At 52.0% G+C, this 25,424-nt stretch overlaps 1 protein-coding gene and 2 pseudogenes across 3 annotated transcripts in view; all 3 read left to right on the forward strand.

Moving 5' to 3' along the window:
• Positions 1 to 436: 436 nt before the first annotated feature.
• Positions 437 to 3,617, forward strand: LOC144247860 (uncharacterized; annotated as a pseudogene). The gene has a single exon (XR_014950704.1). The product of XR_014950704.1 is annotated as an uncharacterized LOC144247860 (transcript).
• A 731-nt stretch (positions 3,618 to 4,348) lies between these two features.
• The window catches only part of LOC110473149 (uncharacterized), a 30,625-nt gene continuing 9,549 nt past the window's right edge, over positions 4,349 to 25,424 (forward strand). Inside the window, 6 exon segments of the mRNA XM_085564081.1 lie at positions 4,349 to 5,849; positions 6,036 to 7,318; positions 10,246 to 10,343; positions 10,976 to 11,164; positions 14,231 to 14,309; positions 15,017 to 15,103. Of these exon segments, the coding sequence (XP_085420207.1) occupies positions 5,726 to 5,849; positions 6,036 to 7,318; positions 10,246 to 10,343; positions 10,976 to 11,164; positions 14,231 to 14,309; positions 15,017 to 15,103 (1,860 nt within the window). The 5' untranslated portion in view covers positions 4,349 to 5,725.
• LOC146764648 (uncharacterized) lies at positions 8,268 to 25,381 on the forward strand (annotated as a pseudogene). The gene has a single exon (XR_014950705.1). The product of XR_014950705.1 is annotated as an uncharacterized LOC146764648 (transcript).

A 25,424-nucleotide genomic window follows, 5' to 3' on the forward strand; every position in this document is an offset into this window, starting at 1 on the left:
GGAATTGCTGACAAAACTGCCGATGTCTCTTTCTCTCTCTCTCGGGAGAGAAACTCTGGGGGGGGGAATGGAGACATCCCAGATTTCTTCCACCCTTTTATCTGCAGGGGCCAGCCCAATTGCAGTCCTTCCACTACCTTTGGGCCTACCTCAGTCAGGCCATCGGCCTTCCCCTCCCCCACCCAGCTCGTCGCTGGGCAGGGGAGGCTGCACTGCGCGCTGACTGGAACCAAAGAGAACAAGTTCTCCTGGGAATTCTCCTTTAACCCCTTCGAGCCTCAGAGGCGTGTCTACCTTCAATTGGTCAATATCCAAATTGACCTCTTCCTTCCGGAAAAAATTCTCATTCCGTGTAAAACCACGACACCAATACAGTATGGGGGTACACTGAAACAAACCATGACAGAATACAAATGTAATAAAACATATAAAAACGCAACTCCACAGAGGGGAGGGAGTTCCAAGAGAGCGTGTGGCCCCTCAAAACCCCCTTTTCAAGGAGCTTCAAGGTGGGCTGGAACAAGGCTCAGGCCAATGGGGTTACAGGCACTTGATGTTTTAGGGGCGGGACAGATGTGCGGGTGAACCATACATCATTTGGGGTGTGAGATGGAACAGTCCACTTGACCGCAGGACCCATATGTAGGCGGGGTTGTTTTCCGTCTAGATGGGAAAAGTGTTCTCATCCTGGCTGTGTTATTTATGGATAATCATATTTATCTAGCTTCTGCAACAGAAGGCAGCCAGAGATCTGGCCAGGGCTCTGAGGTGGTGGTCCATAAGGAGCACGGTGATGGCAAAAAGCCCCACCAGTGCTTGGAATGTGGGAAGAGTTTCCCCAAGCGCTCCGTCCTGGTCTGCCACCAGAGGATCCACACTGGGGAATGGCCCTATAAATGTGGAGAATGTGAGAAAGGCTTCACAAACATCTCTTACCTGAATCATCACCAGATGATCCACACAGTGATACGACCCTATGTGTGTGGGGAATGTGGGAAGGGCTTCCATGACAGCACTCTCCCGATCATCCACCAGGCAATGCACACTGGGAAAAGCCCCTACATGTGCTCAGAATGTGGGAAGAGCTTCATGCAGAACTTCAAGCTGATGGTCCACCAGAGGATCCACACTGGAGAGAAGCCCTACAAGTGCGGGGAATGTGGGAAAAGCTTTAGCCAGAGATGCAACCTGAGAGTCCACCAGAGGATCCACACTGGGGAGAGGCTTATGAGTGTTCTGAGTGTGGGGAGAGGTTTCAGAGAAGATATCGTCTCCTCAAGCATCAGCAGATTCACACAGAATAGAGGCCCTTCGGCAGCGCTGAGTGTAGGAAGGGATTTAGGAAGATTTCCACTTGCATCACCCCTCAGTGGATCCACGCTGGGGAGAGCCCCTAACAGTGTCCCAAGAGTGGGAAGAGTGTCTCCCAGACATATGAAGTGCCCAAACAGCAACAGAGGCAGCAGTAAGTGCAGCTCTACAAGTGCTCTGTGTGCGGGAGAAACTGTGTGCGCTGCTCCAACTCCATCCCGCATTGGAGGACCCCCATGGGATGATGCACAGTGGCCCTCGTTGGGCAGAGACTTGGTGATCCATGGTGCTGCTGATCCACTGGCTGGGGGTCTCCACATCTTCCTGGCTCTGTTTGGGCACCTGAATGGAAGAGGTGTTGAAGGGGCCATGGCTGTGTACAGTGGCATGGGGCCCACGGACATGGAAGGAGACAAGGGTAACACGGGCATGGGTGGGTGTTGCGGTGTGTGTTTTCAATTGTCATTCTGTCCCAGTAGTCATTTCTATAACCCCTCCTATTTTGTATGGTTATAGCATATTTTATTGCCTATGGGTTGTTCCTTTCTCTCCTGTGTTGGTGTTTTTGCCCAAGGTGTCCCTCTCCCCAAAGACCTGCCCTTTTGTTCCCTGTCCCTGCTCCCATTGAGTGTCACTCCCTTCCCTAGAGTGACTGCCCCTTTCTCTAGAAACTTCCCTCTCCATTTTGTATCCTTGGAGGAGGCCCCAGGGATTGGTTTCGATTGTTCTCCTCCCCTGCGATCCCCTCTTGGGTTAAACATTGGATCCCCGCCTTGTGTTCCTGCCCAGGTTTCTCGCAGCTGGTTAAAGACTGTGCCGCCCCTAAGGCCTCCCCTGGATGTCAGTGGTTGTGTGCCTTTGTTCAGGGTCTTTCTGTCCCTGACCCCCTGGGAATAATCCCCTTTGGAAAACACACAGGAGACCTCTCCCTGTTCCTTGTGCCCCCCTCGTCGCAGTCCCCCCGTGCCGTAGAGCATCTGTGCCCCACAGCCGCAGCCCAGGTTCAGCAGCTTTCTGGGGGCGGCCGCTCTCGCCGACGGCGTCGGGAGTGAACCGGGCTGAGGGAATCCGGCACCGCAGCAGCTGGGGAGGGGGAGAGCCATGAATGGGGATATGGTGGTGATCCGGGCGTGGATGGGGACGTCAGGGGACACGGACATGGGTGGGGACACGTGGGGGACAGGGACATGGGGGGGACATGGGGTGAACTCCCAGGGAATGTGGAGGATGGTGGGTTTGATCCAGTTGAGGTTTCTTGGGAGGAACGTGGAGTGCCGTGCCATGTAAAGTGAAATTCCAGATCATTCGGGAGCGTGCCATGGATCCAAGAGGGGAATTCCCAAGGCTCCCAGGGGCTGCTTATGCCCTGCTTCCCCAGGGAGCTGTGCAGGGGCAGGGGGCAAGGTGCAGAAGCTGTGTGGTAGGCTACCAGAGCAGACAGCAGAGGTGGCTTTGCTGGACATTTTCCAGTCCATTCCCCGCTCAAAGCTGTGGGAAGAAGAAAAGGAAAGTGAGAATCCCTGAGAGAATCCCAGAACGACTGCGGGGAAAAGGTGTGGAAGCGCCTCCTGTGGTTCCCCTGATGGCAAGACCCCTAAATCTCCTAGATTCCAATTCATCACAAAATATTAGAAGGTTTCCACATAATTGAAGATTAAAAGCAGTGTCCACCTAAGGATCAAAACTTCTCAAAAGTAATATTCCGTGTACCCTAAGTCTGAATATGTAGGGACCCTGGCCATGGGCTGCAGTCCCAGGAGGGAGAGACACCTCTACCCCAGGGAAGGTGCAAATGAGACCACAGCACTGCAACCCACGGATTTTATTGAACATCTTTTTAATGAAGATAGTAGTGACCAAGAAATGTGAGGTAGAGAAATAGGAAAGAGGTCTCAGGGACATAAAGAATTAGGAAAGATCTCTGGCTTGTATTCGGCAGCTGCCGGGGAGACTTGCAGAGCGCAGCGCCTTTCCCAATTCCTGCCAGAGGATGCACTGACCAATTTCCTGTGAAACACTCGTCCAGTCTCCTGTGAAAATTTAAAAGTTTAATAAAGGGCAATAGGAGACAACAACCATCAAGCAAAGATGTTATAGCCGTGCTGTTTCTTCACACATGGCCAAGAACTCCCCTGCTACTTTGGAAACCTTCTTGAGATACCATTTCCAATTCATCAGCCTGTTCTATATTCATAAACAATTATGCCGTATTAAGGGTATATTATAATTGTAAGTAAAGTTTATAAAATTCTAATGATTCTAATAATTATTATAATATCTAATAAAAGTGAATTTTATTAAACTTACATTGGAAGTAAACTTTTCCTAAATCTAATTTATATATTCCAAGAACTGTTTAGCATATCTCCTCCTCAGGTCTGCTTTTTTAGGGCATGCAGATTCCTTGGTTATTCTTTTAGTCCATTTTTATCATAACCTTCACATTTGGGCCTTAGTTCATGCTGTCTTCAGAAGGTGAGTGCTGATAGTTGGAATATCTGTAGCAGGTGTGCTCATCCTGTGTTCCTTGGATGTGATCGCATCCAAGCAGGCATTGCAACACAAGCACACTAGATCAGCTATTTCACTAAGCTTAATTAACAACAGAAAGAAAAACTATATTTTTACAACTGAGTTACTTTAACACAACCCTTATAGACGTCCTTTTAATATTTTCGAGAAGCCAATGTTATAATATGTATCTGTAAGGCTGCTCAGCGGTGAGTCCGCAGTTGCCGGGCAGAGCCGCAGCGCCCAGCGCTCCCCACTTGCATCTCACCTGCGCCGCCCGCTCGCATCCAGCGAGCCCCGGGAGCGGGATTTTGGCTGGGCGGGAGGGGCACGGGACGGACGGGTCTGCACTGGGGGCCCCCGAGCCCCCTGCCCATCGCCGGGGGCTCCGGGGGGTTTCTCGCCCTGCCCGAGAGCCGCTGCTGCTGCGGCCGTGGGGCAGAGGGGGAGCGAAAGGGGGGTCCGGGGCGGGAGCGGAGGAGGAGGAGCGGGAGGAAGGGCAGCGGCAGAGAGGAAGGGGAGGAGCAGGAGCAGGAGGAGCGGGAAGAGGAGCAGCAGGAGGGGAGCAGAGAAAGGAAGGAGCATTGCGGGGTGGCAGGGCGAGCCCGCGGAGCCCGCAGCTCGGCTGGCCCCGGCAGCATCGCATTGCCCTGCGTGCCGCAGGTGAGCGGGGAGGGGAGGCTCGGCCCGAGTCTGTGGCGGCAGCTGCGGGAGGGGATTCTTTTGGGGGGTTTGTTGGGGTTTGTTTGGTGAGGTTTGGACCCCGCCGATTGCGGAGTCATGTCCCAGATGTATTTCGGTGTCGCAGGGAGGGGAATGTTTTAATTTCTCTGAGGAGGGGATGTTTTTGTCTGTTGCCGGAGTGCAGAGCTGAGCCGTAAATGGCCCCGGGGGGATTTGTCGGGGCCCACGTGGCGCTCGGGCCGGAGCGGCGGGCGGGCCATGGGTTTTGGGGATGGGCGGGAGGGGCGGGGGACGAAAGGCGGGAGCCCCGGCGTGGGGAGAGGGGCGATAGCAGAGCCGGGGGGGCTGCGGCAGGCTGGAGGGGTGGTGGAGGCGGGGGATGAGTGGGCGCGGGCGGGCGGAGCCTGAAAGTCTTGTCGGGGAGCGGGGGAAGGCGTGAGTGCGCGGAGTGGGGGGATGCTGGAGAAGGGGGCCCTGGGACAGCTGGGAGCCACGTTGGAATCAGGGGAGGATGAGCCCTGGGACTCCCAAACCCCCTCAGCCCAAAACCCCCTTGGCATGGCTGATCAGGACCCGGGACAGGCGGGAGATGCCCCGGACCCACAGAACCCCCCAGCAGCCGTGGGAAGAGGGACCCTCTTAAACCCAAAGTAAGGAGACTGGAAACAGGGAACTCCTGGGAGAGGTTTTTGGGTTTCCTCCTTGATTTTTGGAGGATTTTGTGGCTACCAGACACTCGGTGGCTTCTAGGTATGCACTTGGCCAGTGGGATCTTCAAAGGCAATGCACTTGTTATAAATTGAGGTGAATAATTTGATTCAGGCTTTTAAGATCAATTACTAATTTTATTAATTACAGCAAGCGATAACAAGCAAACAGCGCTGGGTGCAGTTGGGGTGTCCGTGCTCCGCCAAGGGCTGACACCCCTCCCTCTCTTCAGTCACTTTTTATACTTTTCTTGAGAGTTTCACATACATACCTCCCCTGTGTTGTACTGGGCTGGCAACAGCAGATTTCACAAGCGGGGTGATGGGTCTCTTCTGCTCCGGTTATCAGTTTCAGCCAGTCCTGCAAGATCTTTCTTACATATAAAGTCATTACTTTGTTTCACTATATTTGCTTGCAGTTACCAGCCTTGCCCAAGCCTGCAAGTTCCATGCCCCAACCCCTACATTTTATCTCTATCCTAATTTCCCACTCTTGATGAACAAACAAGTCAATGCAGTTTTTTACACACCCAGCTGTTGTTTTTACCCCGAAGCAGAATTTCCGATTCCGAAGCCTTATCTGGAGAGAGGAGGAGGCTGTGATGAAGCGGAATTTGCCCCGGGACCCCCAGGCAGGTGAGGAGGAAGGCAGTGCCCCTTTCCCCCTCTCTCCTGCTCCATCTCCCAGCCCAGCAGGGCCCCCGGCTGCAGGACAGCCCTGCTGCTGATGCTCTCCTGCTGGGGAGGCACTGGGGGGATCTCCTTGCCCTTCCCTCTGGCAGGGAGGCAAATCCCATCCTCACCTTGTCCTTCCTCCCCTAGCCAAGGAGCTGAGGATGCAGACCAGGAAGAAAAAATCCCTTCGGAAGAACTTCGTGGCTGAGGCCCTTTTGAGTGGCTCCTTGGTGCAGGAATCCAACGGGGAGGAAAAGCCCCGGAGATCCTGCAGGAGGAGGGGCTGCAAACCCATCCCAGGGTGCTCTGAGGAGGAAAGACCCACCCCGTGTGAGGAAGGCAGCCAGAGATCTGGCCAGGGCTCTGAGGTGGTGGTCCATGAGAAGCTTGATGATGGCACGAAGTCCCACAAGTGCTTGGAATGTGGGAAGAGTTTCCAAAAGCGCTCCCACCTGGTCTGCCACCAGAGGATCCACACTGGGGAACGGCCCTACAAGTGTGGGGAATGTGGGAAGAGCTTCAAGTTCAGCTCCCACCTGACAGACCACCAAGGGATCCACATCGGGGAGCAGCCCTACGAGTGCGGGGAATGTGGGAGGAGGTTCCGCCTGAGACACCACCTGGTCCAGCACCAGAGGACCCACACCGGGGAGAGGCCCTACGAGTGCGGGGAATGTGGAATGAGGTTCAGCGTCAGCTCCCTGCTGATCGTCCACCAGAGGACCCACACTGATGAACGGCCCTATGGGTGTGGGGAGTGTGGGAAGGGCTTCAGGAGGAGCTCCCACCTGCACCGCCACCAGATGATCCACACGGGGATACGACCCTATGTGTGTGGGGAATGTGGGAAGGGCTTCCGTGACAGCACTCTCCTGATCATCCACCAGGCAATGCACACTGGGGAAAGCCCCTACAAGTGCTCAGAATGTGGGAAGAGCTTCATGGTGAACTCCATGCTGAAGGTCCACCAGAGGATCCACACCGGGGAGCAGCCCTACAAATGTGGGGAATGTGGGAAGGGCTTTAGGCAGAAAGGTAACCTTATAACACACCAGAGGATCCACACTGGGGAGAGGCCCTATGATTGTGAGGACTGTGGGAAGAGTTTCAGACACTACTCCAGCGTGATTGTTCACCAGAGGATCCACACTGGGGAGAGGCCCTACAAGTGCAGGAAATGTGGGAAAAGCTTTCACCAGAGAACCAGCCTGAGTGTCCACCAGAGGACCCACACTCGGGAGAGGCCCTATGAGTGTTGTGAGTGTGGGGAGAGGTTTCAGAGCAGATACCGTCTCCTCAAGCATCAGAGGATTCACACAGAGTAGAGGCCCTTCCACTGTCCCGATTGCAGGAAGGCCATTAAGAAAGACTCCACTCAGTCACCCATCAGTCGATCCACACTGGGGAGAGCCCCTAATAGTGTCCCAAGAGTGGGAAGAGCGTATCCCAGACCTTTACAGTAAAGCAGCAGGAAGAGAGGCTGGAGTAAGAGAAGCGCACCAAGTGCTCTGTGTGCGGGAGGACCTTTTGCGCTGCTCCAATTCCATCCCCCATTGGAAGACCCCCATGGGGTGATGCACAGTGGCCCTCGTTGGGCAGAGACTCAGTGCTGGTGCTGAGTGATTCACTGGCTGGTGGTCTCCACATGTTCCTGGCTCTGTTTGGGCAACTGGATGCAAGAGGAGCTGAAGGGGACATGGCCTTGGACAGTGATATGGGGAGTCATGGACATGGGAAGGAGACATGAGCGACACGTTCATGGGTGGGTGTCGTGGTGTGTATTTTCAATTGTCATTCGGTCCTCATAGTCAGTTCTATAACCCCCTCCCTCTTTTATATTTTTATAGCAAATTTGTTGCCGATGTGTTGTTCCTATCTCTCCTATGTTGGTGTTTTTGCCCAAGGTGTCCCTCTCCCGAAAGACCTACCCTTTTGTTCCCTGTCCCTGCTCCCATTGAGTGTCACTCCCTTCCCGTGCCTGCCCCTTTCTCTAGAAACTTCCCTCTCCATTTTGTATCCTTGGAGGAGGCCCCAAGGATTGGTTTCAGTTGTTCTCCTCCCCTGCAATCCCCTCTTGGGTTAAACATTGGATCCCCGCCTTGTGTTCCTGCCCAGGTTTCTCGCAGCTGGTTAAAGACTGTGCCGCCCCTAAGGCCTCCCCTGGATATCAGTGGTTGTGTGCCTTTGTTCAGGGTCTTTCTGTCCCTGACCCCCTGGGAATAATCCCCTTTGGAAAACACACAGGAGACCTCTCCCTGTTCCTTGTGCCCCCCTCGTCGCAGTCCCCCCGTGCCGTAGAGCATCTGTGCCCCACAGCCGCAGCCCAGGTTCAGCAGCTTTCTGGGGGCGGCCGCTCTCGCCGACGGCGTCGGGAGTGAACCGGGCTGAGGGAATCCGGCACCGCAGCAGCTGGGGAGGGGGAGAGCCATGAATGGGGATATGGTGGTGATCCGGGCGTGGATGGGGACGTCAGGGGACACGGACATTGGTGGGGAAACGTGGGGGACACGGACATGGGGGGGGACATTGGCTTAACTTTAAAAAATATCAGGCTCCAGCATGGTGTAGATGAATGGGGGCAGAGATCTCTGAAGTTTGCTCTTGGGGAAAGAGGTTTATTGGGGGTGCAGAAAAGTCCTGTCTCGTGCTGCCAGATGCGGCATGTGGCAAGGCTCAAAGAGGTGGAGGAAGGGAGAGACAAAAGGATGCTCTAGGAGAAGGGAAGCTCCTAGAGGGGGAGGAGGTTCCAAGGGAGGAGAAGATCCAAGAGAGCATGTGCCACTCGAAGTCCCCTTTTCAAGGAGGTTCAGGGTGGGCTGGAACAAGGCTCGGGCCAATGGGGTTACAGGCACTTGATTTTTTAGGGGAGGGACAGAGGTGCGGGTGAACCATACATTTTTTGGGGTGTGAGATGGAACAGTCCACTTGACCCCTGGACCCATACGTAGGCAAGGATGCTGTCCGGCCAGCTGGGAAAACTGTTCTCATCCTGGCTGTGTTATTTATGGATAATAATATTTATCTATCTTCCCCGTTTCGTTAAACCATTTGAAAGCTAAACACTGACTTAATAACTATTTGTTGCACAGTCTGAGCTATATAGGATATTGCTACTGAAACTACACTTATTACTTTTAAAACAATCAAGCTTACTTAACAGAGTTCCTTCAGCCAAGGTGCAAAGCTCAAACCATCAGATAAACTGTTCAGATAGATTACAGATTATAGTAGGGGTGGCATTGATTTCTTTACTGAGCCAACATTTTAACTTGTTTTACTGTTTTAGTATAATGGAAGAATTTAGCTGAAGTAGCATTATCAAAACCTTCTGGGGAAGGTTCTTTGAACAGATTGAAAAAGGTATATGTCAGCTAAAGAGATGGTACCTGGGCCTGCAGACTTGGCTAAAGCAACCCAGGCATTTGTCTTGGGTTGGCTTGCAGGTGAAACTATTATGAAAACTAAAACAAAAGAACAAGAGCAACAACAAGGGAACAAAAGCAACATGTGCGCGCAAACAAAAAATCTCCATTCTTTTCTTGGGCTGTTTTTGGCAGGTCATTTCTTCTTGGCTCTGCACAGTTCAAGTCTGAGCTTTTGCCTCTTGGCTTAGACTTGCAGAAACACTGCCTGGTATGGAGGTGCCAGCGGGCTTCACATACTTCGCTGGGACCCATTTGAATCCTTCACCTGTGAAAACACAAGCAAACCCTCTCCCCCATGTTACAAATTTGCATGGACCTTCTATTTGTCCTGGGTGTAAGGTTTTGATTAAGACTGAGGGGTGCCCTTTTATTTTTGCTCTTTTGTTGTTCAGAAAATGTCTATAAATCAAGGGGTGAGACTCTCCTTCAGAGCTATTTAGAAAATTGTGAGCATACAGGGCATTGCTCAACTTCTTTTGAGGTGTGGCCTGATAAATTCCCCTTTTCTGTTTTAATAAGCTGCGCTTTAGGGTTTCATGTTTTTTCTATGGTACTTTTCAAGAGTTGTTTACCATTAGAAAAGGGGATACCACCATTATTTGCTGCTTTTAGTAATTTTCTCTCATCGTGAGATGGGACAACTGTCCATTCTCTGGGACCACCAGGTTTCTGGCTGAATGCCACAGGCATGGACTGGGGATTCAGACTGTCTTCTTTGTGAATATCACGTCTGAATGCATGCCAGTCTAACAGTTGGAGGTTATCAACACCTTTTTGGGAATCCTGTGAAACTGAGGCAGTGGGGGTAGTATTGGCAGGGGTACCACAGAGTTCTGTGTGTCCTGTATTTGTCAAAGCAGCTGCTAGGGTCCATTCTTCTCTTTCTCGCTGCATGCCAAGCTGTGGTGGATTATTGTGTGAACTGGATGCAGGAGCTACTGGCAGCAGAGAAGCTGCTGGTGGATCTACAGCTGAGGTTTCCAGAGGCTGCGAGGGCGGCGGTGTGGGAGGAACTATTTGTGATGCGGCTGTAAGAAGTATTGGGCGTGTCCCTGCGGAGGGACGTGGCGGTGAGCCTGGAAGTGGTGGTACCAGCCGCGGCAGCAGCAGCAGGGCCCCCCCTTCCAGCTCTCGGGGCCTTGGCATCACCGCCGGAGGGTGCAGGGACGCCGGCTGAGTGCAGACCGCAGCATGGTGTGCATGGAAAACGGGGGGCTGCATCAGGCGCCGCAGGGGCGACAGGGAGCGGCTGGACTGGGGGCATCGCGAACTGCGCATTCACGGGGCGCGTCACTGAGTCCGCACAGCGAGGCATCAGGGTGGCCGTGTCTTCCTCGCAACTGGAGGGTCCGGGGGGCTCGGGGCGGCGCCGCCGGCCAATTGTCGCGTGTTCACGAGTGCGGGAGGTGGCGGGTTCTTGATCTGGGGCTCCGGGGCATCCCCCTGTGGTTGGGGGAGCTCTGGCTGGGGGAGCGGCGGCGTGGGGCTTCCCGCTGATCGCTGCCGTGGCGCTGGGACTGGGGCTGTGGTCACGTGCTGTCACGGCGCGGGTGGCATCTCGCCCCAGACCTCGGGGATTCCCGCGGGAGGCTGCGGCAAGCCGGATGCGGCTAGCGCCGGTTCAATTATTTGTAAAAACGTGGCCACGTTGTTTTGTAATAGGCCAGCGAAAGTAGCGACCCCTGTGGCCAGGGACGCTGCTGAGGGTGCAGGCGGGAGGGCCAGGGCGGCTTTGCTGGCCGAAAATGCGAGAGTCGGCGCCGAGTGGCGCGGGCTGGAGGATAAGGGCGTGGCAGGGAAAGCGGTGAAGGGGGCGCAGGGGCGGAGGGGGCTGCATGGGGGCGAACCACGGTGATGGCGGGGTCGTCAGAAACCGCGCCAACAGGCAACGTGGCCGGGTCCGGTTTCTGTGGGGCAAACAAGTCGGCCACGGCTCTAAAAGCTGGGAGCAAATCACAAGCGTTAGGATACTGTCGTGAAATATCAATAAAAAGTCTATTTCCAGCTGAGTCCCAAAATTCTCTGGTAAAGGCAGCTGACCTCTTAGTGTTAGGGAAGTTAAGCAGGACCCATTCCAAGAGGCTTTTTAACTCTTTCTTAGACAAAGTACTGTTATGACTACGTAAGAGATGGTTAAGTTGCTTATAGAGATCTCTATCAAGGGCAGAGTGGGATTGTCCCATTTTTTAGACCTGTGTAGCTCACCTCGATGTCGTGAAAGCAGGGTCCTCTGTCGAGTTCCGACGTACCTCCTGTCAGAGCTCAGGACACTGCGGGGGTCCCCTGAGAGCTCCGGATTCAGATGTCTCTCCGGGACGGGTTTTCCGTGCTTGGGACCTCCAGATTTCCCCCTCAGGGCTTCCAGTGCAGGCAGTGCTCTCTGCACGTGGCGGTGTGCCACAAGGCTCCTCACAGAGCTCAGAGTCGCTGCAACTCCGCAGCGTTTCCTGTGCTCGAGGCAGGAATCTTCCAAGAGCTCTGAAAGCTCACTACTTAGAAACGAGCTGGGTGTGCTCGAGGAATGATTGCCTCCGCAATTCTTTGAAGAGCTCCAGCGTCAACTTTGCCTTGCAATGAAATGCCATGCTCACGACAACGATGAGGAGGCTACCACAGGTAATTTAGTTACCGTGCATGGAGAAGTGCCCCGCGGGTAGAAGGGCTGGAGACATTTTCACAGACATCTGGATTCCTTTTCCTCGTTGGGCGCCTCTCTGTTGAATATTTCTGCCTCTCCAGGACGGTTTGGGTGAATGTAGACAGCGATCTCTCAAGGCTGCTCTTAGATAATGAGGTTTATTGGGGATGCAGAAAGGTCCTGCCTCGTGCTGCCGGATGCAGCATGTGGCGAGGCTTGAGAGGGTAGGGGAGGGGAGAGAAAAAACGGTGTTCAAGGAGAAGGGAAATTCTAAAAGAGGGGTGCTGCGGCCCTGCCCCAGACCACTGTCCTCAGCCCCAGCTAGCTCTCCTGCGGGTTGAGTAGGGCTAGTGGAAGCACCCTTCACTGTACCAGCGGGGCTTTGGAGAGTGCTTTGTGGGTCCTGAGGTCGCTGCTGATTCCAACGGCAAGGAAATTAGGAGAGGCACTTGTTGGGGGCAAAAATCCGATGTTTATTGAGGTCCTGGGGATCCAACAGCATCAGAGGGGGCCAGCCAACAAGTGCAACTCGAGGGTGCTGGCAACATGTTACATAGGGAGAGGGAGGGGGCCGATCAGCCAGTGGGGGAACAGACAGGAGATACTCTTCTGGAGATTGACATGTGGGGGATCCAGTGAGGGGTAGAGAGGGTAGGGGTCCCAGGCCCTCATCCAATCACTCGGTGCCCTGTTTCTAGAGGTAGGGGAAGGGGCACCAAGTGACAGACAAGGCACCTGGGAGGGGACAGGGGACTGACTTGGTATTTTCTAGGGAGACTGACACATGAGGGAAGGCGGGAAAACTCAGGGAGAAACCAATACAGTATGGGGATACACTGGAACAAACCATGACAGAATAAAAATGTAATAAAACATATAAAAGCGCAACTCCACATCTTCCCTTTTTTTTGTTTAAAAGGAAAGGGAAGAGAGAAGTAAAAATAACTTTTTTAATACTAAAGCCAATGACAAATACAACAGGGGCCAACAAAAGTAAAAGTCCAGTTCGAACCATGGATTGGATCTAACCAGAGTCCCCATCCTTCGAAAAGAGACCCCAGCCAGTGTGATGATTCTTTCTTGAGATGTGTTATCATATTTTGCATTTTGTCTATGGTGGCACAGATGTCCTCAGCCTTAGAACTTAGATTCATACAGCATTTGGCCAACGTAGTCCACATGTTAGCCTGAGGCTGAGGAATAACCCATGCCTGCTGGGGTCTCATGTTGATTGTGATGGTGAGAAGGATGAGGCTTAGTGTGGGTGACATCCTGGGTTAGATCCAAACTGGGAGAAATTCTGAAAAATAACTTAAAGATACATTAATAATCAGGGTAGGGGAGGTCTAGCTCAAAAGGGAACAAAGAGCCAAGGGAGCTGGAAAGGGAAGAGGTAGACCCAAAAAGGGAAGATTTTCTCTGCCTTCTGAAGGCAGCATGTCCTACCTGAGGACTCTCCAGTTTGGCTTGGGCTGACGGCCTGACAAATTTGGAGGGGACCCATCTCAGGCCTGAGGGCGTGGAGACACAAGCGTATCCTGGTCCCCAGGTGACTAAGTCATAGGGCCCCTCCTGCCGCCAGGTCTCGGAATCTTTAATGAGGACCGGCGGCTTTTCCCTGACCTTCCCCTGCTCGTAGTTGTTAAAGTGCCGAGTCATTGGCAGATTTAAACATTCAAAGGAGCAGTTAAGAAAGTTAATGGTAAAGAGGGCCCGCGCTAATTGTACCTGGGGGGACTCTACCTTCATTACCGGCTGTTGCTGTTTTAACATCCGTTTAAGACTCTGGTGAGTCCTCTCCACCACGGCCTGGCCTGATGGAGAACAGGCGATGCCAGTCTTGTGTTCTATTCCCCATTGCTGTAGGAAGCTGGTGAACTCCTTGGAGGTGTAACCTGGGGCATTATCTGTTTTGATTATTTGGGGACACCCAGCATAGAGAAAGCCTGTTTCAGACTTTTCTCGATATCTGAGGCTTTCTCCCCTGTGTGGGCTGAGGCAAAAACTGCCCCAGAGAAGGTGTCAACGGAGACATGGACGTACTTCATCCTCCCAAAGGAATGGATGTGAGTAACGTCCATCTACCACACCTCACAGGACTTCAGACCCCTAGGGTTGGCCCCTGCGCTCACCGATGGTAGGGGGAGCGACTTACAGGACGGGCATGTGGCCACAATGGCCCGAGTCTGGTCTCGGGTAAGGTGGAACTGTCTTACCAGACCTGGTGAATTTTGATGGTAGAGCTGGTGGCTTATTTTAGCCTGTTGGAATTTATCAAGGAGTGACGCCATTTGCATGGGGGCGGCAGCAAGGGAATCGGCACGCCTATTGCCCTCGGCCAAGAACCCCGGCAGGTCGGTATGTGACCTGATGTGCATCACATAGAACGGCTGCTTTTAGTGGGATGCTAACTTAATTAATTTTGAGAGCAACCTATTCAAGGCATCGTTGGAAACACCTCGCAGGATTGCATCCTGCACTCCAGACACTACAGCTGCTACATAAGCCGAATCGGTGACCAAATTAAAGGGTTCAGAGAACCGCTCGAAAGCTCTAATGACTGTGACCAACTCAGCTACCTGAGGGGATCCTTCCACCTCAACATCTGCCTCCCACCACTGAGTTTGAGGATCTTTCCAAGTCACAACAGATTTGTGGGACCCTGCAGACAAGTCAGTAAAAACTGTTAGGGCTTTCAAGGGTTTCTTGCTCTGAATTCGCTTTGTTGATAGTGTGAATTGAATCTCTGAATTAAAAATTTTGTGGACTGGTCTCAAAACTGAAATTTTGTCCGTGTTGCTATCTAGAGCAAATTGTAATGATTCATTTTCCTGTAACAGGTGTTCCAACATAGCCTTTGTGAATTGACCCGATTCCAATTTAATGGGAATGTGAATGCATTCAAAGTCACATCCTGCCAACTCATGAATCCGCGCTCTAGCATTGCGGATTAGATCTGCCACCAGCTCTTGTGGTCGTGTCATTCTCTTGGACCGGTGGCGACTTAGGAAAACCCACTCGATGATGGAGAGTGGGTCCCTTCAGTCCTGGTTACCCTTCCCTAGGGTGTCTGTCCACTGAAAGATAACACCACGGAGGTGTGGCATTCTGCCCAATATGATGAATTTGAAGGGCAGACCCAGATTGTACCGGTGGGCCTGCCTGGCAGATATTGTCTCCTGAACCCTGTCTAATGCAGCCTTGGCCTCTGGTGAGTTCCCTGGGAGAACTAGGCTCTTTCCCCCCTTTCAATAAATCAAAAAGGGGGGGCTAGGTCTTCGTTAGTGATACCTAACCAGGGTCTCACCCGGTTTAAGGATCCACACAGCTGCTGAACGTCAGCTAGGGTCCGAATGTTATTTTTGATTGCCAATTTTTGCGGAACAATGGTCCGCTTGTTTGTTTCCAAACCAAGGTACCTCCAGGGTGCCATCGATTGAATTTTATCTGATCACAGCTCGAACCCCACAGCAACCAACACATCGGTTGTTAGGTTAAGCGCGTATGTAAGTAAATCGCTGTTGGGGGCACAAATGAGTATGTCATCCATGTAATGTTGTATTATCACGCCCTCGGTGGCTGCACGCACAGGGGACAGCAATGAAGAAATGTACCACTGGTAGATGAAAGGGCTATTTTTCAGGCCTTGGGGTAGAACTCTCCAGTGATACCTGTCCATTGGGGCTTCTTAGTTAGTGGAAGGAACTGAGAAGGCAAAACGTGGCGCGTCCTCAGGACGTAGAGGAATTTGGAAAAAACAATTTTTTATATCAATGACTGCCAATTCCCAATTTTCAGGTAACATCGTGGGGGACGGCATCCCTGGTTGGAGAGGGCCCATGTCTTTAATGACTTTATTTATTGCACGAAGGTCGTCGAGGAGGCACCACTCGTCTTTGCCACGTTTTTTGAGAACAAAGATAGGGGAATTCCAGGGAGATGTTGTTTCCTGGCTGTTCCCCTGAGGGAGCTGCTCATCCACGAGCTCCCGGAACGCTTTGAATTTTTGTTTGTTGAGCGGCCACTGCTTTACCCAGATTGGTGTATCCGTAAGCCAATTCAACTTCTGAGTAGGACACTCCTCAGTGGCCACTACCCAAAAAACCTGGGGGATTGGTATGTCAACTGTGACCCCCATTGGGCCATTAGGTCCCTCCCCCACACGGGTTCCATACAGTCTAATACAAATGGATGTAAATAAGCCGATTATCCATTTGGCCCCTCAAATTTTACGATGTTCTTTGGTTGTTTGGCCAATTGTGAACTACCTACACCCTGAATCTGTCCTGCCACATCCTGCAATTCCCATCGTGACGGCCAGTCCCGCAAGGGGATGACCGTCACGTCTGCCCCTGTGTCGAGAAGTCCATTGAGATATTTGTGCTCCCCGCCTTTCCACATGTAGCATGAAATTTTAGGTCTTTCCTTCCCCAGTATCTGGGCCTGACACGCCTGGTAGATTTTGTCAGGTGACTGCTTCCATATGTCTTTGCGGAAAACTGGAGGCCCAGATACAGGAATGGCTTGGGCGATGATTTGGCCCTTGGGGAGGAAGACTGGTGGGTGAGAACAGTGCAGCCACAAGACCAAGTGTTTAGGATGTGCAGATGTCAGACTTGGTGCAATGGTGATGTCAAGTGGAGTGAATTTTGTGTCCTCAAGAATGATACACTTACTGTGGAGGTTCCTCCAGGTTCCGGGGTCTTTGTTGTCAATGGTAATAAGGTGCCCATCAGTATCCTTCAGATGTAAAGGTTCAGTCAGGGCCAACCTATAGGGAGAGAAATTGGATTGAGTATTAAGAATGGGCCTGGGGTGGTCGGGATCCCGGCCAAGCCAGGCTTTTGAAATGAAGTTCACATCCTCCCCCATATAGGCTGGTTTGTCAGCCGTAGTCAAATCTGATAGGGTGTAGTTTCTGGTGGTGATGGCTTTGTCCCTCCCCTCCTCGAATGTTGATTGTCCCACCATATTTATTTCCACATGCAGGGAGAGACTGCGCTGGTCCATTTGTTTTTTTGGTTGCCCCCTGGGTTGGGGGCACCCCAGCCTTGCTGCTGCTGTAGGAATTTTAAAAGTCGTCCCTCAATGGGCATTGTGGAGCCCAATGGTCTCTTTTATTACAAAGATTGCAGGGTCTATCTGAATTAAATCCTCTTGGAGGTGGCCTTGAAAAGCAGCGTTTGGGAGCAGGAGTAGTTGATGGGGTGACGGTTTCAGCAAAGGAGACTCTCCTGGATGGTGCTCGCGGAGTCTCCTGCAAGTCTCTAGGTGGGATGGTCACCTTGCGGGAGCAGACGTCCAGCATGCTTTGTAGTGTAGGCTCTGGGTCGAGGGGGAGAGTCAGGATGGCTTGCCTGCATGCCTCGTTGGCATTTTGCCTGGCAACCTCGGTGATGATGCCTCTCCTGAGGCCCTCATCTGGAACCTGTGCCTCAATGGCTCGGCATAGATGATCCACAAAACTCACAAATTACTCTAATGGCTCCTGCTTCATAGATAAATAGTTAATAATTGGGCCGGTAGGCCTTAGTTTAAAAAAGGTCTTCTCCACTGCCTTTGCGCTGACTACTAAAGCCTCCCTGGGGATCTTTTCAGCCTGCTTTGGCCCAAATTCCCAATCCCCAACCTTGCACAGATGGTCAATTGATAACATTCCCCCATTCGCATCCACAGAGGTTTCTGCATTAGCCCAGAGGAATGGGAAAAACTCCCTCACCTCCCGCCTCCATGCAGACTCCCAAACTAACAACTCAGCCCGAGTTATTAAACATGAAAAGAGAGTCCACATGTCTGTGGGAACATACTCTGCGGAGGCAAGTGTTGCCTTTAACATCCCTCCAAAAAACTCGCATTCGTGGCCAAATTCCTTCTGGGCTTTGCAGAGGTCCTTGATGACTTGTTGAGGAATGGGGGACCACTGTGCGAGGGGGCTGCCCCCCTGCCGTGGGGTGAAGGTGACAGGGGCAGCAGAGAAGGCAGGCAGGGAATGGGGCAGGCCAAAGTTCCCACACTCCCCCCCGCTCCCCCCCGACCCCAAAGCGAGGGAACCGGAAGTTGGGTCGTGGGAACCGAGGGAGGAGGAGGAGGCAGAGTCAGGGCCAGGGGGAGTGGCTGATGGAAAGCTCTCCCCAGAGGCGGAGCTGGGGGATGAGGTGTTAAATAATTCAAAAGGGGAGGTGACTGAGGTGGGTGGAGGAGAGAAGTGGGCGGGAAAATCTGGGGAGTGGAAGGGGTTGGCTGTTGATCGGAAGGAGTTTCGGGAAGAGGCTGGAAAGGGATTGTGGGAAGAAGGAGCACATGTGGAGGGAAAAGCCATGCGGTCCCTGCCATCCTGTGTCCTTTGAGAAGAGGGGAAGCCATTTTGTGGACTGTGGGATAAGGGGTTAGGAACAGGATCGGGGAGACTAAAGCTTACAGAATGTCTACGGGACAGGGCTGTACATTGCGGGGAAACAGGGAAACAGGGAGAGTCCAGAGTAGTGCCAGCACTGTCCTGGTAAGGGTCCCGAGGATTCTCAGAGGGGCCAGAATCTGCCTGTGGACATAGCCAGGATGCCTATCTAAGAATCCCCGGTTTTTGGAAAGAGGGAGAGGAGAGAGGGGTAGGATTTGTTAGAACTGGGATTTGGTTTGTCAGCCAATGGCTGTGGCAGAGCTTCATAATTTTTTTATATAATATCCCTAATATGCAGTGCCAAATAAGTAAATTTGGAAAGGGAAGGATCCCCCTGTTTGAGGATTTCCCTTGCAACGTGGTGCCAAAAGGGGACTTGGTATAATGTGGTTGCAGAAATATCTGGGAAGCTCTGTGACACCCACCGGACAAACCTTTTAACATCTGATTTTTTAAACTTTTTCTCCCCTCCAACTAGGATACCCACAACCTGGGAATAGATTCTCCTCTGTGGCATGGTCAGCTTTGCATCCATGCTGACAGATTTTAAGGTGTACCACAAAGTCTACAGCCGGGAGAATTACAACGAAAAGGAAAAGACCACCCTGAACAACTTAGACTAACCTGCCCTTCAAGCTCCCTGCACCCCGTGAAAGGGAACTATAACAAAAGAATGTGGGGTCTTTCCCCTACACCCAGGGAGCAAGAAAAACCCACCCAAAGAGGGAATCCCTCCCCCCAACAATGGGGAAAAAAGGAAAACCCTCAAAAAGAGCAGGAGTCTAAGCCCCAAGGACCCCCTCACTCACCAGCAAAGAGGGTCCGGTCACGTCCAGGCAGAAAGAAAAAAATCCAGGCTGCAGACACGTCGTAGGGGGAGCCGAATCCGGTGGTGCTGGCCGGAGCTGCCGGCCCCGTCCCCGGGAGTGCCACTCACTAAAACGTGGGTCTGCTCCCACCGGGGTAATTTGACGGCTAAAAGGATATATCCACGGGTCTTCTGGACCCCGAGGGTCCTCTGCCGTGGGGTCAGGCTCTCTTCTGGCCCCCCGGCAGGCGCCAAACTACCATGGCCCCGCCCCAGAGCACTGTCCTCAGCCCTGGCTAGCTCTCCTGCGGGGCGAGTAGGGCGAGTGGAAGCACCCTCCACTGTACCCAGCTGGGCTTTGGAGAGTGCTTTGTGGGTCCTGAGGTCGCTGCTGATTCCAACGGCGAGGAAATGAGGAGAGGCACTTGTTGGGGGCAAAAATCCCATGTTTATTGAGGTCCTGGGGATCCAACAGCATCGGAGGGGGCCAGCCAGCCAGAGCAACTGAGTGGTGCTGGCAACATGTTCCATAGGGAGAGGGAGGGGGGCCGATCAGCCAGTGGGGGAACAGACAGGAGTGACTCTTGTGGGGATTGACATCTGGGGGATCCAGTGAGGGAGAGACAGGGTAGGGGTCCCAGGACCTCATCCAATCACTCGGTGCCCCGGATGGAAGTTTCTAGAGTTAGGGGAAGGGGCACCAAGTGACAGGCAAGGCACCTGGGAGGGGACAGGGGACTGACTTGGCATTTTCTAGGGAGACTGACACATGAGGGAAGGCGGGAAAACCCAGGGAGAAACCAATTGTTATGGTTTGACACAGGCACAATGCCAGTGCCCCCATGAAAATGTGATTTCTTTTTTGAATGCTGTGAAGTGGAATCTAGAACAGAGTAAAGCAGGCCTATGCTTAATATCAGGAAAAAAAACTTTATTAAGCTATGTCCTGGGTTGTAAGATAAGCTTGTATGCTATTTGCCATCTTTTGGAGGTTGGGCAGGTTTGTTATCTTTTCCAAGAACAATGGTTTGCTCCAAAGAAGTAATGGTTTGTTAATGGGCCATTGACTGATTCAGTGCAGGGCTGATAACGTAACACCATCCCATTGTGAGATATGCCGCCCAGAAGGAGAAGCCAAGCACTCTTTTATTAGATAAAAGGGGTACCTTTTGGGGGACAGAGCTCGCTCTCTCTTTACGGGACTCCCAGAGAAGCAGCTCTCTCTCTCTTTACGGGATTGCCAGAGAAGCAGCTCCTTTGGCAGAATTCCCAGAGTAGCGGCCAGAGCGCGGTGAGGCGGCAGCGGCAGAGCTCAGAGGCAGCCCCGGCGCAGAGGAAGACTGACCCAACTGCCACCAGATCTTCAGAGAAAACTATACCCTTCTAAAGATCACCACTTCACTGCAATTCATCAGCCACTGCAAGAGGAGCAGCTATCATCTCAACCGGACTGCTGCCAACACCCCGAATCCTCAGGTTGTGGACTTTTTCATTAGTTTTGTTTGTACCAATTACATTTGCCTTTTTAAATTTTTATCTAGTTTTCTCGTAATAAAGAATTGTTACTCCCATTCCCATATCTTTGCCTGAGAGCCTTTTACTTTAAAAATCCTGGTAATTCAGAAGGAGGCTTTTGCACAGGAGGCTTTTGCCCTCCTTCACAGACTCCTGTCTTGTCAAACCAAGACAAGCTACTACTACAAAAAGGAAAAAGAAAGGAAAAAAGGAAAAAAACTACACAAAGATCAAACGAAAACCTTGCAAAGCCTTCCTCCCCCTACTACCCAACTCCAACAATCCACAGTGAGACACAATCTGGACTCTAATTAGGTTTCTATCATCTAGATAATCAATACTTAGTCTATTGAGGGAACAGAGTCTGTCCTGTGCCACAGACTCTCTAAGAAAACACAACTCTACATCCTGTGTTTCCATGTTACTCATGGCACGGCCCGGAGAAAAAGTTTGCTATGGTGACCTTTCTCTTTTTCATGCACAGTGCTCTCACTACCAATACATGGATGGACAGACTGCTTTTAGGATTTTTCTTTCAAGGATGCCCTGCCAAGAGGGGAGAAAACAACAGTTCAGTTTTTCATTGTTTGGGACCACAGTCCCCCCCATTTTTCCATTTCCCCTGGGGCCGAGGGTTCAAGAATAGAGATCTTCTTCTTTTCTCTTTTCTTTGAGGATAAGGGGGCGCCACCACAAACCCCCTAACCTTTTCTCCATTCACTCCACTTTTGTCTTTTCCCAGCTGAAGCAGGTCTCTTGACTCACTGGCATCCTCTTTAAACACAGTCTTTCTTGGAGGAGAAGATTGGTTCAGGTTGTGGCTAACATGGAAAAGTCTAGCCAAAAGCCACTCCTTGTCCCACTCCCATTTAGAATTCCTCCTTCTAACATCCCAGGGTCCAAGGTGTCCCTCTTCCTCTCTTTCAAACTAAGGAGGGGAAAGGAAGATTCACAAAGCTTTTATTTCTCATGGAAGGGTTAAAACTCCAAACTCCCAGGGATGGCTCGATGCCCAGACATCCAGCAACTCCCACGCACTGGGCACCTTGCAGCTCCCCCCGCTCCTCCTTCCTCGCGGTGGAATTGCTGACAGAACTGCCGATGTCTCTTTCTCTCTCTCTTGGGAGAGAAACTCTGGGGGGGGGGAACGGAGACATCCCAGATTTCTTCCACCCTTTTATCTGCAGGGGCCAGCCCAGTTCCAGTCCTTCCACTACCTTTGGGCCTACCTCAGTCAGGCCATCGGCCTTCCCCTCCCCCTCCCAGCTCGTCGCTGGGCAGGGGAGAGGCTGCACTGCGCGCTGACTGGAACCAAAGAGAACGAGTTCTCCTGGGAATTCTGCTTTTAACCCCTCTGTGTTCTCAGAGGCGTGTCTACCTTCAATTGGTCAATATCCAAATTGACCTCTTCCTTCCGGAAAAAATTCTCATTCCGTGTAAAACCACGACACCAATACAGTATGGGGGTACACTGAAACAAACCATGACAGAATACAAATGTAATAAAACATATAAAAACGCAACTCCACAGAGGGAAGGGAGTTCCAAGAGAGCGTGTGGCCCCTCAAAACCCCCTTTTCAAGGAGCTTCAAGGTGGGCTGGAACAAGGCTCGGGCCAATGGGGTTACAGGCACTTGACGTTTTAGGGGCGGGACAGATGTGCGGGGTGAACCACACATCATTTGGGGTGTGAGATGGAACAGTCCACTTGACCCCAGGACCCATATGTAGGCAGGGTTGTTTTCCGGCTAGCTGGGAAAACTGTTCTCATCCTGGCTGTGTTATTTATGGATAATCATATTTATCTAGCTTCTGCAACAGAAGGCAGCCAGAGACCTGGCCAGGGCTCTGAGGTGGTGGTCCATAAGGAGCGTCGTGATGGCAAAAAGCCCCACCAGTGCTTGGAATGTGGGAAGAGTTTCCCCAAGCGCTCCGTCCTGGTCTGCTACCAGAGGATCCACACTGGGGAACGGCCCTATAAATGTGGAGAATGTGGGAAAGGCTTCACAAACATCTCTTACCTGAATCATCACCAGATGATCCACACAGGGATACGACCCTATGTGTGTGGGGAATGTGGGAAGGGCTTCCATGACAGCACTCTCCCGATCATACACCAGGCAATGCACACTGGGAAAAGCCCCTACATGTGCTCAGAATGTGGGAAGAGCTTCATGCAGAACTTCAAGCTGATGGTCCACCAGAGGATCCACACTGGAGAGAAGCCCTACAAGTGCGGGGAATGTGGGAAAAGCTTTAGCCAGAGATGTAACCTGAGAGTCCACCAGAGGATCCACACTGGGGAGAGGCTTATGAGTGTTCTGAGTGTGGGGAGAGGTTTCAGAGAAGATATCGTCTCCTCAAGCATCAGCAGATTCACACAGAATAGAGGCCCTTCGGCAGCACTGAGTGTAGGAAGGGCTTTAGGAAGATTTCCACTTGCATCACCCCTCAGTGGATCCACGCTGGGGAGAGTCCCTAACAGTGTCCCAAGAGTGGGAAGAGTGTCTCCCAGACATACGAAGTGCCCAAACAGCAACAGAGGCAGCAGTAAGTGCAGCTCTACAAGTGCTCTGTGTGCGGGAGAAACTGTGTGCGCTGCTCCAACTCCATCCCCCACTGGAGGATCCCCATGGGATGATGCACAGTGGCCCTCGTTGGGCAGAGACTTGGTGATCCATGGTGCTGCTGATCCACTGGCTGGTGGTCTCCACGTCTTCCTGGCTCTGTTTGGGCACATGGATGCAAGAGGAGATGAAGGGGACATGGCCTTGGACAGTGATATGGGGAGTCATGGACATGGAAGGAGACATGGGTGACACGGGCATGAGTGGGTGTCGTGGTGTGTATTTTCGATTGTCATTCGGTCCTAGTAGTCAGTTCCATAACCCCCTCCCTCTTTTCTATTTTTATAGCAAATTTTTTGCCTATGTGTTGTTCCTATCTCTCCTGTGTTGGAGGTTTTCCCCTAGGTGTCCCTCTCCCCAAAGACCTGCCCTTTTGTTCCCTGTCCCTGCTCCCATTGAGTGTCACCCCCTTCCCGTGCCTGCCCCTTTCTCTAGAAACTTCCCTTTCCATTTTGTATCCTTGGAGGAGGCCCCAAGGATTGGTTTCAGTTGTTCTCCTCCCCTGCAATCCCCTCTTGGGTTAAACATTGGATCCCCGCCTTGTGTTCCTGCCCAGGTTTCTCGCAGCTGGTTAAAGTCTCTGTCGCCCCTAAGGCCTGCCCTGGATGTCAGTGGTTGTGTGCCTTTGTTCAGGGTCTTTCTGTCCCTGACCCCCTGGGAATAAGCCCCTTTGGAAAACACACAGAGACCTCTCCCTGTTCCTTGTGCCCCCCTCGTCGCAGTCCCCCCGTGCTGTAGAGCATCTGTGCCCCACAGCCGCAGCCCAGGTTCAGCAGCTTTCTGGGGGCGGCCGCTCTCGCCGACGGCGTCGGGAGTGAACCGGGCTGAAGGAATCCGGCACCGCAGCAGCTGGGGATGGGGAGAGCCATGAATGGGGATATGGTGGCGATCCGGGCGTGGATGGGGACGTCAGGGGACATGGACATGGGTGGGACATGGGATGAACTCCCAGGGAATGTGGAGGATGGTGGGTTTGATGCAGTTGAGGTTTCTTGGGAGGGACGTGGAGTGCCGTGCCATGGAAAGTGAAATTCCAGATCCTTTGGGAGCATGGCATGGATCCAAGAGGGGAATTCCCAAGGCTCCCAGGGGCTGCTTCTGCCCTGCTTCCCAAGGGAGCTCTGGTGGGGCAGGTGGCAAGGTGCAGAAGCTGTGTGGTAGGCTACCAGAGCAGACATCAGAGGTGGCTTTGCTGGACATTTCCAGTCCATTCCCCGCTCAAAGCTGTGGGAAGAAGAAAAGGAAAGTGAGAATCCCTGAGAGAATCCCAGAACGACTGCGGGGAAAAGGTGTGGAAGCCCCTCCTGTGGTTCCCCTGATGGGGAGACCCCTAAATCTCCTAGATTCCAATTAATCCCAAAATATTAGAATGTTTCCACATAATTGAAGATTAAAAGCAGTGTCCTAAGCATCAAAACTTCTCAAAAGATGCAAAGTAATATTCCGTGTACCCTAAGTATGAATACGTAGGGACCCTGGCCATGGGCTGCAGTCCCAGGAGGGAGAGACACCTCTACCCCAGGGAAGGTGCAAATGAGACCACAGCACTGCAACCCACGGATTTTACTGAACATATATTTTAATTAAGATAGTATTGACCAAGAAATGTGAGGTAGAGAAATAGGAGAGGTCTCAGGGACATAAAGAGTTAGGAAAGATCTCTGGCTCGGACTCGGCAGCTGCCGGGGAGACTCGCAGAGCGCAGCGCCTTTTCCAGTTCCTGCCACAGGACGCACTGATCAATTTCCTGTGAAACACAAGTCTAGTCTCCTGTGAAAATTTAAAAGTTTAATAAAGGACAATAGGAGACAAGAACCATCAAGCGAAGATGTTACATCCATGCTGTGTCTTCATTCATAGCCAAGAGCATTCCTGTTATTTGGGATACATCCTTGAGATACCATTTTCAATGTATCAGCCTGTTCCATATTCATAAATAATTATGCCATAATATAAGTAGAATTATATAATAATTGTAAGTAAAGTTTATAAAATTCTAGAAATTATCAGAATAACTATTAAAAGTAAACTTTATTAAACTTATATGTAAACTTTTCCAAATCCAGTTTACATATTCCAAGAACTGTTTAGCTTATCTCCTCCTCAAGTCTGCCTTTTTTGGGCAA

The sequence above is a fragment of the Lonchura striata genome, chromosome 32 (genome assembly GCF_050655825.1).
Source record: "Lonchura striata isolate lonStrDom1 chromosome 32, ASM5065582v1, whole genome shotgun sequence".
NCBI classification, from domain to species: Eukaryota; Metazoa; Chordata; class Aves; order Passeriformes; family Estrildidae; genus Lonchura; species Lonchura striata.